The following is a 16,436-nucleotide window of genomic DNA, read 5'->3' as shown; positions in this document are numbered from 1 at the left end:
TGGAGATCTTGTACATTATTTGACGGATTATCATCGGCAACAATGAGGTGGCAGCGTATCCACGGCTAGAGCTGTCCCTGTGGTAATCCACAACTGTTGCGCGTGGACTTGGTCAGGCCAAACAACAAAGCGTCTTCGCCTTCGCTGATGCTGCAGCCATTGTCGGTTTTGCTGCAGGAAAGGGGGACGCTCACCCGCAGCAACGCACTGATCGCCGGGATTTCGCTGGGCTATTGGCACATTGGCGCAACCAACAGCAGGTGAATTCCCCAGAGCGGTAAGCTTGCCGGCACCCGGGGAACGCTGGGAGTTTGGACACAGCAACTAGTTGCGGACAAGCAAGGGCACAGGGCGCCAAAGAGGCAGGACGGCTTCCCGCTTCCAGCATCGCCTTTCCCGACTTCACCGTATTTTCACTGGCCCCCTTCTACAACCATGGCGCCTACAACGCCTCCTCGGGACCTGACAACTGAGCCTCGGAGCAATGGGAACAATGAGAAGCGCTCGACGCATGAACCATCAGAACCACCACTTTCTTCGTCGTCGGTCGGCGACCGCCTGGCCCAGGTAAGCTCATCATCTACGCCTGTCGTCTCGGATACCGTCTCGGCGGTACCCGCCCCCCGACGTGTTCTTCAGCCCTGTCTCCTGATCGCCACACTTTGCATGCTGCTGACATGCCATCCTGCGGTCTAGGCCCTCAGAGACCTTGCGAGGTATGAAGGCCCTTTTCTTTCCAATACCCCACGTTCTCTCAGCTCCAGGTCCCAACGTTGGGTCTCGGTCCCAAAAAGCCGAAACCCCAAGAAAGGAAGAAGCCATGCAGATGGGACAACAGAAATGGCATCCCTGCGTGACCTCCAAGATGATGGGAAACAAATTTCACGCTACCTTATCGGCTCCTTCCCTTTCTCACCGCCGCCACAAGAGACAATAGAACGAGTTGCGGACAACAATGTCTCCGTCGCCGTACGGGGCTCATGACGATAAAAAGACTGTATCCGATTGCCGCCGTCGCATGTGCGTCCGGGCGGACGGCTCACTAGGCCTCTCTCCACAATCTTAACATCAGTCTGTCCAGCAAAGCAAGTTAGCTCGTTCATCAGGAACCTGGATACGACCCGAACTGGAGATGACGCAGCCCAACAGAATCACTCTGGCAGGCTGATACTAGCGATGCTGGCTGTCTCCTCCCCCGTTTCGAAGATCTTCACGCAACTGCTTGGTATGGCACGTTCTCAGCCCAGCTTAGCGGACCACAGTCTCAAAGGGATGCTGTATACGGATTCCGAGTTGCTATTGTTTTGTTTTGCATTCGGTAGCTCCGTTCTCCTACTCTCCTCACTGTACCATCCTTGTTCCGTCTACAATTTCGTTTGTCACCTTGTTACGCACAATATTCGAGAACAACCACCTCGGAAAGGTTGCATACTCAGCCCGCACGAAGCTCGATATCTGACTCTTTACCTGCGCTTGCATTACTTCATCCACAGACAGCCCTCAGATGCTGACAAGAAGCAGGGGTGAGCAGACCGCCAACACGCTCGAGGCTAATCTGAACAACTTGGAGAGCAAGCTGGACGAGTTACTGGCGTCGTTCGGCGCCTCTTCTCAGGACATGGACGCCATTGATGGGGAAGACAAGCAACAGCAGAAGAGACGAAGTGAGAATGAGAAGGGTGCTGCTGAGGGTGAGGGCGGGAAATAGGAGTTCCTGAACACAGCTAGCTTCTCGGAAGCTGATAGATACTGTGTTCTTTCTGGCGGCATAGGTCCGAATTTTCGAACGGGCATATACGAATGACCAAGAAACAAACAGCTATAGGGAACGCACGTCATAACCGTCTAGACAAATTGAACCAGTCGATTTTCACGTCAAACTGGAAAACAGTGTTGTTCATCATCGTGAAAGCCACCACCTACAAACTTGGAACCAAACCTCACCATTTGCGCGTGTATATATCCATCCAGCCCGCAAACGCTCATCCACCCAGCCAGGAAAAACGACTCTCCCCCTAGCTCCATACAAAGGACTCAACCAGGAGCGCTATCACTCATACCTGACGATTCGTCAACATACAAACACCCCATTAAACCAAGAACGTGCTACTCCCCCTCAGCAACCTCAGCATTCCAATCCTTGCGAATCAACAACTCCTCCAGCCCCTCGGTCTTGGAGATGACCAGCCCCTTCTCGTTGGCCAGATGCAGCAGACAGATGAAGCAGAAGCTGGTCGAGATATCGTCCATGACCGGCTTTGGATAGACGTGCTGCAGGTCGTTCATGACGCTTGTGAACTTCAGCGTCAGGCCTTTGGCGTTGACGTCGCCGTCTACATTCCCGTTCGAGTCGGTGGTGGCGGTGGGTTTCTCAGGGGAGACGGGGGTCATGAGGCGGTTGGCGGGGTTGTTATTGATATTGTTGGGGTCCTAAAGTAAAATCAAATAAGGTTAGCTTAGTCTCTTGAGGCTGCCGTTAGGGAGAACATCGGGGAGTTGAAAACGTTCAACCAACAAAACATACCTCAAGCCCCTCAAACCCCATGCCCTTCCAAATCTCCTCTTTCAGCCGCCTGACGTCCACCTTCTTGGCTACGCGCGCATACTGCACATACTCGGGCCGGACGCGGCGGTTCTGCGTCACGAGCATGGTGCCAAACGCCAGGTCGGCCGGGTTGGTAACCGTCAGCCCGCCGAAGGCGCCCGTCATGCCGACGTCGGTCATCATGGGCCCGCCCGCCTCGGGCGAGAAGTGCTCGCGCGCGTCGGCAAACTCGTCGTCCATGTCGTCGTCGTCGTCGGCGTCGTCGAGACCGCCGCCGCCCGCAAAGGGCAGGCCGTCGTCCTGGAAGAAGTTGGCGTCGTAGTCGCCCTGCGGTAGGCCTTCGTCGGGGGACGAGCCGTGCTCGGCCGACCGCAGGGGTGCCTTCTGTGACGCCCAGAAGGCCTCGTCCATCTCGCCTTCGGGGATGTCGTTTTGTCGCTGGGAGTCAATGTTCCCTATCCGGCTGCCGCCGAGGATGCGCCTGCGGCCCATGCGCGCCTTGGGTTTGAGGAAGAGGCTCAGAAGCTGTTTGGAACTAAAGTGCTTGTCGTCGGGGAGTAGGTTGCGCGATTTGGACTTCCAGTCCTTTTTGGGGAGAGAGATGGCCGAGTTGCTTGAGGCTTGGGTGTAGATGGCCTCAGCGACAGCCGGGTCTAAGGCGGCGGCGAAATCGATCTCGAACGGCTGCTTCTCTTTCCGCTGTCGCGTTGGCTCCGTTGGCTTGTTCACATCCTTGATCTTTCGTATCCTCCAGTGCTCGGCGCTCGTCCAATTCTTTTGCAGGGCCTGGTCGAAGTAGCTGAGAATGTTTTCGTGCATCCTATCGGCCTTTTGGGAGTGCGTCATGGAGATGGCAAAATCGCCGTTCCCGCCGTCCAAAAGGTCAGCCCCATCACCTTCCCCGTCTGCCCCGGCACCGTCTCCCATGCCCAGACCGGCGTCGAAAACACGCATCATCTGCGGCTCGAGCGCCGCCTCGCGAGCCCACGCCTCTCCGCCCTCGCCGAAATCGACATCGGCGCCCAAGTCAAAGGTCCCGAGCCCATCGTCGTCGTCAAATCCAAGCGGATTCTCCTCGTCGATAAACATACCAGACTTGTCGCCGATGGCCCCTGGGCCAGGTGTCTTTTCCTTGTCCTGGTCTTGGCGCCAGTCATCCGGTGCCCTGAGGAAGGGGATGTCGAGAGAGCCGGATGGGTCGCCGAGGTCGAACGTCTTGAGGGACGGGCAGACGTCCATGCTGTCCAAGATGCTGAGATCCGGGAAGAATCTCGCGCCCAAGCCCGCAACATCGATTTCGATATCCTCCTCCTCTTCTGGTTCCTGGGGCGCAGGGGTTTTCTCTCTGTCCGCCAGGGACAAGTCCTCCTCCCCGTCCTCAGCGTCAGCCTGCTCCCCGTCACCCTGCTTCCGCGACTTGTTGGTACCCTCGGCGGCATCCTCGGCATCGTCGCTGCTGTCGAATACGATTCGGCCCTGCGAGTCGATCATCAGGTGGTTCAGGAGAAGGCCCTTGGCGCCGCCCTCGTCGAAGTCGGCGGAGGCCTTCTTGAACAGAGGATCGACTGCGAATTCGAGCTCCAGCTTTTTGAGTTGCAGTGATGCGAAGGAGGGCGCCAGAGTGGCCTCGGACGATCGCTGGGTCTGCGACATATTTAGCAGAACCGCCGGAAAAGAACGTGCATGTGCAATTGGTGTCATACCTTTTTCTTTGGCTTTTTCCTGACGTTACCCTCCTCATCGACCTCCTCTTCCTCGTCGTCCTCGTCGTCCTCGCCGTCGCGGCCCTTCCTCTTGCTGTCACGACTATCGGCCAAGCCGCTCAGCAGTTTGCCTGTCTCGGTTGCGACGCTGTCGACTCTGCTCGTGTAGATCTTGACGCAGCCATCGAGGGTGCAGCTGGCCTTTTGGAAGTTGACACCGTCACCCTCCTTGAGCAGCGACATGTCGTGGAAGTAGTCGATGAGGGCAAAGTTCCACGAGTTGGCGGCGTTGATTTTGTTGTCGGTGGCCATCTTCATCCACTCCTCGAAGTTGGCGAGGATGGGGACGCGCTTCATCGGCGTGACGGCCTTGCCGCCTACCACGACATCCTCGTCATCGTCGACAATGATGGAGTTATTACCGCTCTTGCGGCGGCGCGGCGTGCGCGGGGACCCGGGCGACTCGACATTTTGGAGGTTGTTGAAGGTGGAGCTTGACTTGCGCGGCGTGCTTGTCGCGGCAGCCCTGAGCTGGTTGATCTGGGCTTCATGAGCGGCTTTGCGGCCGTGCGATCGCTGCGCTTTTTCTTGGGCATCATCGTTCAAGGGAATCCTGCAAGATGCGCGATCAGAAACTGTTTCCCTGTTGTCGGCGGGGAGCGAGGAACTAAACGTGATGCGGTGCAACTCACTTGACTGGTGACTTGAACGGTGATGCGGCCAATGAGCCGGAAGGAATCCTGCTCCCGCTCCTGCACGGGCCCTGGGAAACTCGAGGCATCTTGTCGCGGACCGTGATGTCGTTGCAGCTAGAATGCGCTTGTCGTCGATGTTCGGTTTGGCGGCCCAAAAAGTGTTTGTTTACTTTGGTGGTTGAGTTGGGGATGCATCGCAATTGGACGAGGGGTCGGTGGAGCGGACGGGGCAACACGTGCTGGTTGGCGACATTGCTACTACGGAGTTCTTGGCCTGTTTCACTTCCGAGGCCAATCCGGGAACCACTACAGAGATATTTACCAAGTACGTAATCTCCATGTTCCTCTGTGTAATAACTCTTCTACGGATCCGTAGCTCTGTGCATAATAGGGTTTCTGCCTTCTCTCCCTTCTCCCCAGGATTCAAAAAAGCATCTTCTTTGCCGGGGATAAAGTTCGGTGCGCCCCAGGTTCCAGGCTGTCGACCTAGGATTTTACCGTGTAACCTGCGGTGCTACAGGCCAACTGCCCCGCCGAACTTGGCTCCCTCAAAGCCAAGGGTTCGCTCAAGTCTTGACCAACAGTCAGCTTGAACGTTGCCAACCTCAGGCTTGGCAATCAGTGTTCGAAGACCAACAACGGGAACCTCCCGTCGTCATGCATCCCAGTCGCCCACGCGTCTCAAGTGGCACGACTTGGAATGCGAACGCGACAGCTTCCCGTTGCAACTCGGCCACTGTCTGTGCCTGTCCGCGAGATTGGAACGGCTGACACGCTGCCATGATTTGATCAAAATCATCTCATAACCGCCCGTCGCCGCAACTCCAAGATCATCAATTCTAAAACAAACAATCATACCTGGTTCCCTAGTTCTCATTTATGGGTCATCTTGTATCAGCTTGCATCGTGGTCGCCCATTCCCACCATGCGCCGCTGACACAATGTCGCCGCCGTTTCGCCCAATGCCAAGGACTCGGACGCGATACAGCGCCCGGCCGGCCGTTGCTGCGGCCTGTCTCGTGGTTTTGATCACTGCCTTTGCGCTGTTCAAGATTGCAAACACGCCGGGTGTCGGCACTTATCGCCAACCTCCGACGAGGAGGAACTTGCACCCGAGTGACATCGACTGCCGCCAGGTACACCAAGCCGCGGATCAGTGCGCCTTCATCTTGGCCAACTGCGAGGACGACGAGGCCGGCTTGATCCACTACCTCTCCTTCTACTATTGCACCCTGTCCGCCGCGAAGCCGCTTGCCTTCGCCATCCTCGTTATCTGGCTGGGCCTGCTGTTCACCACCATCGGCATCGCCGCCAGCGACTTCTTTTGCGTCAACCTCAGCACCATCGCAAGCGCGCTGGGCCTAAGCGAAAGCCTGGCCGGCGTCACCTTTCTGGCTTTCGGCAATGGCTCACCGGACGTCTTCAGCACCTTCGCCGCCATGGGCTCCAACAGCGGGAGCATGGCCGTTGGCGAGCTGCTTGGCGCCGCAGGCTTTATCACCGCCGTCGTCGCCGGCTCCATGGCTTTGGTACGCGAGTTCAAGGTCAGCAAGCGCACCTTTGTGAGGGACGTTATTTTCTTCATTTCCGCCATCAGTTTCACCATGGTCTTCCTGGCCGACGGCGACCTGCATCTGTGGGAGTGCTTCACCATGATCGGCTTCTACTTGTTCTATGTCGTTGTCGTCGTTGGATGGCACTGGTTCAGCAAGCGGCGTAGGAGGCAGCGCATGAGGGATGCCGCATCTCGCACCCACTTCTACGGACCTTCAGGCCACGGCAGCGAAGAGCTAGAACCTTACCGGGACGAGCCGGACGAGGACGAGGCAGCTCCTGTTGGCCGTCGATCCAGCAGCTCCCCAGACCCTGGCGATATCAGCGTCCTGGAACGGGGTCCCCGCATTGCGGTTGATGGGGTACCAGCCGCCATTGAAAACGATGACGATGAGCACCGGGATATACACGTCGCTGCCGAAATGGCAAGCAGCATGCGTGTCAACCGCCCGCGCTGGGGGCGGAGCAACACCACCATCACCCCAATCCGACCCAGTCTTGTTGGCGCGCTCGAGTTCAGATCGGTCTTGCACTCGCTGCAGAAGGAGAGAAACATGCACTTGGGTCCGCTCCATGGAAGGTCACACTCGGTCCAGCAACCATCTTTTGCCGGTCTCGAGGACTCTCGCGGGCGTCCGCAGATCAAGCCGGCGCCGGCACGGGTCCCACCGTGGTCGAGAGAGCGCGCGCTATCCTATGGAAACGAACCACGCAACTTAGAGAATGCGGGCATCCCCCATCTCGGTTCTCTCTCAATGCCGCACACGCGGTCAAGCTCGGCTGCTCGTACCGTTGACGGAAGGCTTGCGCCGCCAGTGGGTCCTGCCGGCCCAGCTGACCATGCCTCTCAGTCTCCAAAACAGACTCAACAGTTTCTGCAAATCCGGATCCCTTCCCCCAGTGGACGATCCAGCGGGCAGTCGTCCCCCTCAATTTCCCCCTTTCCGGGGCTTTCCGAATCACCAGCCGTGCTCACGCCATATCATGAGTCGAGGACGTTTTCATTTCCTGTCCCGTCCGAGTCAGACCGGCAGTCCTTCGCAGGCCTTGACGACCAGCAAGAGAATCCACGGCCGGTCAAATGGTGGCCCTACAGCGTATTACCGGCACCCCATGTCCTCCTCGCTACTGTTTTTCCAACTCTCCAAGGATGGAGGGGGAAGACACCCTGGGATAAGATAATCAGTCTAATCTCGGTGCCAAGCATCTTCTTGCTGGTCGCAACATTGCCGGTGGTGGAAACGGAGAACGAGGAGCATGGCCCTGACGGCGACATCGCCGATCCCCCTGAGCATGGCCATGCCGGCAACACGGCTCCAGCCGTCTCGGTAGAGAACAGCGCCGAGATCCAGCCCGAGACCGAGTGGCAGGCCTACCGACGACAACGGCGCACCCGATCCGTCACGTCGAGATCCCCGCTCAGCGGGTCTCCGTCCGTCCTCTCCCTCGACGCGCCCCAACTACCATCGCAACAGCAACACCAACAACAGCCCCCGACCGCCACAACGCCTCCAACCCTCCCCAAACCAGCAACCCCTGCCTCTGCGTCGTCCACGACACCACTCACACCCGGCTGGAACAGATGGCTCGTCGCCGTCCAACTCTTCACCGGGCCCCTCTTCGTAGCCTTCGTCCTCTGGGCCAACACGGCCACCGACATGCCCCACCCGCGCCGCACCCTCCTGCGCATGGTGCTCTACTCCCTTCTCCTCTCCCTCTGCCTGCTCGCCGCCTTGCTCGCCACCACGACGGCGGACAAGAAGCCCCAGTACCATTTCCTCCTGTGTTTTCTGGGGTTCGTCATATCCGTCGCGTGGATCTCGACCGTCGCCGGCGAGGTGGTTGGCGTGCTCAAGGCGATGGGCGTCATACTGGGTATTTCGGAGGCAATTCTGGGGCTGACGGTGTTTGCGGTGGGGAATTCGCTGGGCGATCTCGTCGCCGATGTCACGGTTGCCAGGCTAGGGTACCCCGTCATGGCGCTGGCCGCGTGCTTTGGCGGGCCGATGCTGAATATCTTGCTTGGGGTTGGCATGGGGGGCGCGTGGATGGGAATCCAACAAGCCGTGGGCAAGGGCAAGGGACATCATGGGAGGGTTAAGTATGAGCCGTATCATATTCATGTGGGCGGGACGCTGATGATTTCGGCCGTGACGGTGTTATTGACGCTGGTGGTGCTGTTGATTGTCGTGCCCTGGAATGGGTGGGTGATGAGTAGGAAAATCGGCTGGGGGCTCATTTGTATTTGGACGGTCGGGACTGTAGTGAACTTGGTCGTTGAGTTAACGGGGACGTGGTCGGACGTGTCGTAGGGGCTGGGTTCTGGGGTTATCAGATTCGAGGGCCAAGAGTGGTCCGCAAAGGGCCACCTGCGAAGCCGAAATGCCGATACTATTTCTCGCCTGTTTATGCGACCTACTATTGCCGGTGTGCGGGCAGTGTTCCAAGAAGGGGCAACTACCAACACGACATGGGCAATTGCCAGGGGACGCGGATCCTAGGGGAACGAAGCATCTACAGCGCCAGACGGCCGTCCAGAACTCAGCGACGGGCGCGGTAGCGCTGGATGCACTCCTCGATGCGGTCAACAAATGGCGGTGAGGTGCGTAAATGACGCCCTTTTCCTTGTTGTACTCGGCCGCTGTCATCATATCTCAGAGTTCAGCGCCAGACTGACCAAACTGGAGTAGGGCCACGGCTGCGTTCGACAGGGCGGATGAGCCACTCCTTGTGCTCCTCCTGGACGCTGGCCCTGATCCGGATGTGCTGAATATCCGCTACCTGGGCGCATGGAACCCTTGGCGGATTATGTGAACCCATCTGCGACGAGGATGAGATTGGTGTCCCATTGCCTCTTCGGCAAGTGTGCGCTTCCAGGCGTCCATACTGATTGCGTCTTTGAATGGCGTCGAAGTAGGAATCAGTATCATGAGTCGGCGACATTGCGTGGGCACGCTTGGAGGCCTCGACGGGGTGCGGCTGATTTATCGCCACGCCGCCACGGACGTAGCGATGACGGAATCTCGCCCGCACGTGGAAACCGTGGTCTGGGTCAGCGTGTCAGCCTCAACGCCTGGGGCCGACGAGAGCGACGAGAGTTACGAGAGTTGACCCTTCGCGCCACAGACCTCAACTCTTCGGCCACACACTCCGGGGCCCCCAGAGCGCTGATGTGCGCATCAACTCCATAAAGGTGCGGACTAGCGGATCGCTCCGGATGATACGAGGCGCAAGTGATGGCTCCTTGACGTCTTTCTTCTCGACCTCTAGGTCTGCGGCCCCGGACCCAGTGAGCAGAGGAATGGCCATGGCCAGGGCCGGAATCCCGCCGGCAGCCACGGATTCAGACCCAATTCGGCCTCCCCAACCTCCGCCTTGTCTCGAGAGCGATCGCCTGCGTCTCCCAGCCGCCAAAGTTGCCGCGCAGCTTCTGGCGCAGTCGGTTTACGGCACCCCTTGAGATGGGATTCGCCTTGCCGGAGCGCGATGGCCGTGGCGGCGCCGGTCGCTGTTTCGGAAAGTTCAATTGCTCAGATGCAGTTGCGGAGGAGAATGCAGCAGGAGAGCGAGTGGCCAAAGAGCTGAGCGCTGCGGTCGACGTGTCGGGCCCCGCCGCCCTACTCCGCACTACCTCACGGCTCCTAATCCCTCTCTGCGAAGATCATCTTCCAGCCAAATTCCCCTCGCTTCTACGTCTTCCTGCCGTAGGATCTGATGTCCAACAGCAAGGAGCCCGTCCCCAAGGATCGTCCGGCAAGAAGCATTCATGACAATGCTGGCGAGAATGATTCTGGTGAAGCAGAAGAGTGTCCCGGCATACCAATCCACACCCACATCCGCCCATCTCTCTGTCCAAGTCGTCGTTACTCACAGCATCAATTTGGATGAGCTTGCTCGGGCTATGGAGGCCTGGACAGCTGGGCGGATTGTGAACGATGAGAGATGATGGTTGAGGGTTGGGGTCTCGGCGGTAATATAACTATGAACTATCTCCGACGCCGGAGCCTATTTCTATCTGAAGTTTAATGGGTGTGGTGTGTGATCTTAGTAGGCTGTTCCCAATGTTTGCTTAAAAGGCAACTACGGAGACACAAACGGACTTTCCAGGCTTGACTCATGTTCTCGTCAAGATTGATGCCTGTCTGCCTCAAACCATGGCATGTGGAAGTGGGTCAATTAAATTTGGTCTGAAAGGGCACCCCTGAGCCCCTGAGCGTCCCCGCTTGGTTGACGGGAGGTGGGGCCTGCCTTGGTACGGCTAAGGTGTCAGTGAAGGAGGGGTCCAAGAGGGGTCATGCCAATCGAACTGCCCTCTCAGCCCCCCCAGTCGACAACGTGGGGCTACCGAGGCGTCTGTCGAAGAGGAGGTTCTTCACCGAAAGTTTGTGACTTTGGACCGTACCACTTGGGTACTTTGGGGATATAGTACGAGAGCCACGTCTGCCCAACCAATTCACCTCGCTCTTCGATATTACACCTTCTTTTCTTTCCCAATCAACCCGAAAAACCCAACCAACACAACCGCGACCATGGCTTCGTACCCGCCCCTCGCCGAGCGCGAGATCAAGAACACCATCTGCCTGTTTGACGTCGACGGCACTCTCACTCCCGCGCGTCTGGTGCGTACACTCTCCTGCAAGGCTTGGGCAAGATCCTTTACTGACCAACGTTCCGCTTCGCAGAGCGCCTCGCCCGAGATGCTCGACCTCCTTTCGCGCCTCCGCCAAAAGTGCGCCATCGGGTTCGTGGGCGGCTCCGACCTCGTCAAGCAGCAGGAGCAGCTGGGCACACCCGACATCAACGTCACGACCCTCTTCGACTTTTGCTTCGCCGAGAACGGCCTGACGGCGTACCGGCTGGGCGAGCCGCTGCCGTCCAACAGCTTCATCAAGTGGATCGGCGAGGAGCAGTACAAGGAGCTGGTGCGCTTCATTTTGCACTACATTGCCGACCTCGAGATCCCCGTCAAGCGGGGCACCTTCATCGAGTTCCGCAACGGCATGATCAACGTGTCCCCCATCGGGCGCAACGCCAGCGTGCAGGAGCGCAACGACTATGAGAAATACGACAAGGAGCACGGCGTGCGCAAGGCGTTTGTCGAGAAGCTCAAGGAGCGGTTCGGGCATTTGGGCTTGACGTACGTTGTATTTCCATCAACTCTCTACCCTACTTCAGAAGTACACGAGACTGACACTCTAGCCAAACAGGTTCTCCATTGGCGGGCAAATCTCGTTCGACGTGTTCCCCACTGGCTGGGACAAGACGTACTGCCTGCAGCACATCGAGAACGAGGCCAAGCGGCCGGGCGGCGTGCAGTACACGACGATCCACTTCTTTGGCGACAAGACGTTCGAGGGCGGCAACGACTACGAGATCTACACCGACAGTCGGACGATCGGGCACTCTGTCACGGGCCCGCACGACACCATGACTGAGCTCAAGAAGCTATTCGATCTGTAGGGTGGAAATAAACTAATCAGTATTGCTGCGGCGTCGTTGCTGCGGATGCAGTATCAGAATCGGGATCCTCGTGCTGAAGCAAAACGATGGCAGTATCGGTCCCCGCTAGTACCATAGGACTGACTGCCTCGGACATGTTGGAACAGCTGTAGCATTGGACGCACTCGCTAACCGACGCTATGAAACCGAACAACCCCGATCTACTAATCAACAACCACTATAAAGTATCCAAGCAAAGCCGTAACCAAGAAGAAAACAGAAGCACTCCCAAAATACGCAACCATCGTCAACTCACATCACCCCCCTTCGCAACCACCTTCCACAACCTTACAACCCCATGACCAGCAGCCCGGGCCAGGTTGATCAATGGCCAAACTCCAGATGCGGCACAATAACCGGCCCATACTTTGTCGTCGTCGTAAACATGCCATCCCCCTGCACCACAAAATCCACCGCCAGGCTCAACTTGCTGAGCCCTCCCGAATTCCCGCTCGCCACGCTCGCCGCATACCCGGCGCCCCCTCCTCCTTGTCCCGGCTGCTGCTGCTGCTGGGGCCCCGTACCGCCGTTGGCAATCACGTCGGGATCATACGCCACAATGGCGACATAATTCCGCCTGTTCATCAATTTCTTGAGCTCCCTAGCCCCGCCCGAGGCGTCCGTGTGGAAAATCTCCATCATGTCCTCCTTCGTGTCCGACACCTCGTGCGTCGACTTGTGTCCGTTCTGCGGGACATAGAGCAGCTTGTTGTTGTGCAACATCTTGAGCAGGTAGTTGCCGCAGGGGGCGGCCACGACGGGTGACGCGATGATCTGATACATGGTCTTGTGGTCGGACGGGTGCGACGGGTCGTGGACGAGGCCTGCGCCGGCGCAGTTGACGTCTGTAAGTGAAGTGATACGTTAGCGGTTTTGCAGTGGCAGGTGATTTATCAGGATGGAGGGAAAATGGGGGAACGCACCGCCTGACAGAAAGGTCATCCGGATGCCCTTTTGCTGGGCGATGCCCTGCAGGGTGCGGATGAGGTAGGTCCGCTCGAGGTCCTTAGACTCGTGCGTCCAGAGGTCTTTGAGCTCCTCGGCGATGTTGATCTCGCCAAACTGGTTTAGCACGTTGCCCATCAGCCCGGTCTTGCCCATCGCCTTCTTGGCCTCCTTGAACCCATGCTGGACGACCTCCTTGCCGCCGACCACTCCCGCGACCGAGCTGGTCACCTTGCCGAGGATGTTGTACGTCGTGTTGACGGCCTTCTTGCCCGTGGCGAACGTGTTGGCCAGTGTCTCGACCGTCTCAAGGCGCGGGTACACGACGGGCACCGAGATCATCCAGATGCAGTGCTGCACACTGGGTGGCAGAGTCGCCACCTTGGGGAAGATGCCCTGGTATGTCGGCCCGGCCATGACGCGTGTGAGCGTGCGCTCCGATCGACAGTCCGGCCCGACCACCACGACGGCGGGCCCAAGATACTTGACAAAGTGCCAGCCAGCCCCAGTGATGGTGAAGAGGTCCATGTCTGAGCTGACGTTGCGCAAGATCTCAACGGTCGTATGGTGCTGGAACAGCAGGTACATGTCGATGGCGATGCGGCCGATGCCTTTGAAAACCGCCGAAGACTGCATGTAGTCGGGGTAAGAGCCAAACCCGTCGAAACTACGAAAGTCAGCACTGTCTAACAGGTCTCTAAAGGTGGACAACTCACATATCGTGGTCATCAATTTGCAGCACATGCGGGATCTGGGCAAACGCCTCCCGCATAAACGGCTGGTCAAAGTGACTGGTGTAGTAGTGGAAGTAGGCATGCGACACTTCCTCCTGGTGCCTCGCCGTCCACGGGGCAGTCTTGCGATTCTCCCGACCCTGCATGGCGAGCCACTGCCGCAGCAGCGGCACCTCTTTCCACAGGCGGTCGCCGTATATCTGGGCACCCAGGCCGAGCTGGACGTGGAAACCGCCGCACTCGACATTCTTCTGCAGGATATCCTTCCACATGAAGCCGACGCCGCCGAGCTTGGCCCGCTCGTTCTGGTTGGTGGCCGGGGCGAAATCGTTGCCCGAGTGGGCAATCATGCGCCAGCCCGTCTCGTAGCGGCCGGCCACGACAAACTCGTACCGCGTGCACCCGAGATGCGAGGTCACGGCATATGTCCACCGCTCTGTGCCGTGGTCGGACATCTGGAGGTCGATATCGTACTTGTAGAACGTCCATCGCTGGTGCGTGTGGATGTTCTGCGGGATCAGCTGACGGGGATTGGGGGAAAGATCCACGCTCAGGTGGATGTGAATAGTTGGGGGTTGCGGGGCGTCCGTCACCAGCAGGATGCTGCCCAACCAGATGCCCTTCTCCAAGTCCATGTTTACGTAGCGCAGATACGGACCGAAGTAGACGCCGTTGGTGGGCATGACTTTGTAGATATCAACTCCTGAGTTGGGAGGAGGACCGGTAAACCCGACTGTAGGAGCCACGGATGCCGTGACGCTCATGATGCTCTCGGCGTAACCTGGGTGACCCTGGGGGTTAAACAGCGGCGAAGCGAGGCCTGCCTTCCCACCACCCAGGAGTGGCGATGCGAGAGGGTTGCCATAGGTGGATGCCGTTGGCGATAAGGGGGCGGGATCGTGATTCAAGGGCGTCGGCCCCTTGGGAAATTCCCATTGCGTCGCTTGTGTGGCTAGGTGTATGTAGTAATACTGGCCCGAGTTCTGGTCGAGATGGGCAATCCAGCCCTCGGGGAGGGGCGGCGGCGACTGTGCCGCGACGAGGAGCGACGGGGTATGGCTCAGGGCCGGCTGCCCGTTCTGCGCGGTCGCGGGTTTGGTTTCGTTGGCAAAGGCAGGATGGCCAGCATTGTGGGCAGGGATAGCGGCAGCGGCAGCCGTCGCGGTTGTCGCAGAGTTCTGCTTCTGCGGCGCCGGAGAGCTAACAGAGACAGGGCCCGCGGCTTGTTGAGCGCTCGGGTGCGCTGCAGCCGCAGCGGGTGGAACGTTTGCAGCGCTGGAGCTTGCTTGAACTGGACGCTGCTTCTCGTTTGGATACTTTGAGCCCGCATTGGGGTTGACCGACGTGTAGGCAGGCGGCGGGGTGGATGCCTGCATGCGCTGAAAGTCCTGTTCCAGCACGCTGACTTGCAGGTTCGCATTCGCCGGCACCTGTGTAGCCGGATTGGGATTCGGCGGAAGGTTGAAGGCTGGCGTTTGCTGTGTCGGTGTCGGATTCGACACCACATCTGCGCCTTGGTACACGGTAGGCGGGCCAAACGGCTGCTGGCCGGGCGTCTCGGTAGGCGTCCACGGCCGGGGCTGGGGAGTCAGAGTGGCGGGTGGTTGGTTGCCGTACTGCGCCAACCGGGATTGCGCCGCGGCACTCGGGGCCTGAAGGCTGTTAAGAGTTGCAGTTCCCGAGATGCCGGCCGCCGCATAGCGTGCCTCGATGCCTCCTCCGGGAATGACACCCGGCTCAACGATGGGTGTCTCAGGCGGGGGCGGCGATCCCCGGCTGGCGCGGGTTGTCGAATTGGAGGCGGTCGAGTCGAAGCGGCCAATGGACGCCCCTGGCTTCCCGCCGGGGGGAGGGTAATACGGCTTCTGCTGGTATGCGTTAGAGATCTTGGGCGCAGGTGCCGCCGGATTCCTCAGGGGTTTGGCGAAGAGGCCGCCGTCGTCAGCATCGCCGCTAGGACTGACCGGGCTTTGCAGGGGTTTAGGCGCTGTTCCGCGCCTCTCTGCAAGGCCTGTCTTCTTCTCCCCAGTGTTCACAGTCGGCCTTGGCGATAGATCTTTTTGCGCGAGGGAAGCCGAGGACCCCGGAGGGGGGCTGTAAACCCTTCCGGCCGGCGAAGATGTCCTGGGGCCGTCATCTGGATAAGGTAGTCGGGTAGGCTTCGGCTGCGGCTTGGGAACGTCGTCTGGGTAGGGCAGCGGGGCTGCAGAGCTCGATGCGCCGAAGGGGAAGGATGGCAGCGGCGGGAGAGAGGCGATAGCCGGCTTGGATGCCGGAGACGAAGCCGAGCCCGCAGGGGACGACGAAGACGGCGGGGCGGGATATTTGGGGCGGTTCGAGTTCTTATCGCCGGCCGGACTCTGCGGCTTGAATATCCTAAGCGGTTCGACCGTGGGGCTATCGCAGTCCTCGGCAGGCCGAGGCCGGCTCATGAAGAGCTCGTCGTCGGGCACGTCGCGCGATCGGGAGCCCATGGTCGTCAGTCAGCTGAAAGAGCCGACGGAGGGTTCAACCGAGCGCTTCGGAGTTGTCGAGACGTGAGGATGGTTCAGGCAGGAGTTGCTTGTCCCTAGCCAGGGCGGGAACTTGATCTGTCGTCTCGCCAAAGGTGCAGGTGATGTTGGCACCAACCGTGTCGGCGGCAGATGAGAACCCCCTCCTTGTTCCAAGACTTCCACCCTGGTTGTAAGGCGGGGAGAGGCCGCTGTAGAGGGGTATCGGCGATGGAAGCAGTTGCTTGCCAAAAACGGAGGAAAAGATG

General features: G+C 58.9%; 5 protein-coding genes across 5 annotated transcripts; 3 read left to right on the top strand and 2 right to left on the bottom strand.

Annotated features, from left to right (window-relative positions):
- Window positions 1–435: 435 nt before the first annotated feature.
- On the top strand, window positions 436–1,708 carry N657DRAFT_676531 (uncharacterized protein; the record flags this gene model as incomplete). The annotated part of the gene is made up of 3 exons (XM_062795902.1): window positions 436–567; window positions 697–716; window positions 1,522–1,708. The coding sequence occupies 3 exons, from the start codon at window positions 436–438 to the stop codon at window positions 1,706–1,708; spliced, it is 339 nt and encodes a 112-aa protein (XP_062652559.1).
- Window positions 1,709–1,972: 264 nt separating this feature from the next.
- On the bottom strand, window positions 1,973–5,456 carry N657DRAFT_40791 (barren). Its single transcript, XM_062787232.1, has 4 exons — window positions 4,941–5,456; window positions 4,249–4,861; window positions 2,525–4,189; window positions 1,973–2,430 (listed from the first exon to the last, which is right to left on the bottom strand). The coding sequence occupies exons 1-4, from the start codon at window positions 5,027–5,029 to the stop codon at window positions 2,107–2,109; spliced, it is 2,691 nt and encodes an 896-aa protein (XP_062652558.1). The 5' UTR covers window positions 5,030–5,456; the 3' UTR covers window positions 1,973–2,106.
- Window positions 5,457–5,884: 428 nt separating this feature from the next.
- N657DRAFT_629825 (uncharacterized protein) lies at window positions 5,885–9,311 on the top strand (the record flags this gene model as incomplete). Its single annotated transcript, XM_062790926.1, has 4 exons — window positions 5,885–8,700; window positions 8,833–8,924; window positions 8,983–9,094; window positions 9,188–9,311. The coding sequence occupies 4 exons, from the start codon at window positions 5,885–5,887 to the stop codon at window positions 9,309–9,311; spliced, it is 3,144 nt and encodes a 1,047-aa protein (XP_062652557.1).
- Window positions 9,312–10,643: 1,332 nt separating this feature from the next.
- N657DRAFT_586137 (eukaryotic phosphomannomutase) lies at window positions 10,644–12,391 on the top strand. Its single transcript, XM_062789798.1, has 3 exons — window positions 10,644–11,116; window positions 11,180–11,634; window positions 11,705–12,391. The coding sequence occupies exons 1-3, from the start codon at window positions 11,027–11,029 to the stop codon at window positions 11,955–11,957; spliced, it is 798 nt and encodes a 265-aa protein (XP_062652556.1). The 5' UTR covers window positions 10,644–11,026; the 3' UTR covers window positions 11,958–12,391.
- Window positions 12,310–16,291, bottom strand: N657DRAFT_41045 (uncharacterized protein). The gene is made up of 3 exons (XM_062787249.1): window positions 13,658–16,291; window positions 12,920–13,608; window positions 12,310–12,841 (listed from the first exon to the last, which is right to left on the bottom strand). Exons 1-3 carry the CDS (start codon window positions 16,147–16,149, stop codon window positions 12,321–12,323), a joined length of 3,702 nt encoding a protein of 1,233 aa, XP_062652555.1. The 5' UTR covers window positions 16,150–16,291; the 3' UTR covers window positions 12,310–12,320.
- Window positions 16,292–16,436: the final 145 nt, after the last annotated feature.

This window comes from Parathielavia appendiculata, assembly GCF_033297405.1.
Source record: "Parathielavia appendiculata strain CBS 731.68 unplaced genomic scaffold N657scaffold_1, whole genome shotgun sequence".
Lineage (NCBI taxonomy): Eukaryota > Fungi > Ascomycota > Sordariomycetes > Sordariales > Chaetomiaceae > Parathielavia > Parathielavia appendiculata.
The sequence above is the reverse complement of the archived record's forward strand: the minus strand, read 5'-3'. Positions and strand labels throughout refer to the sequence as shown.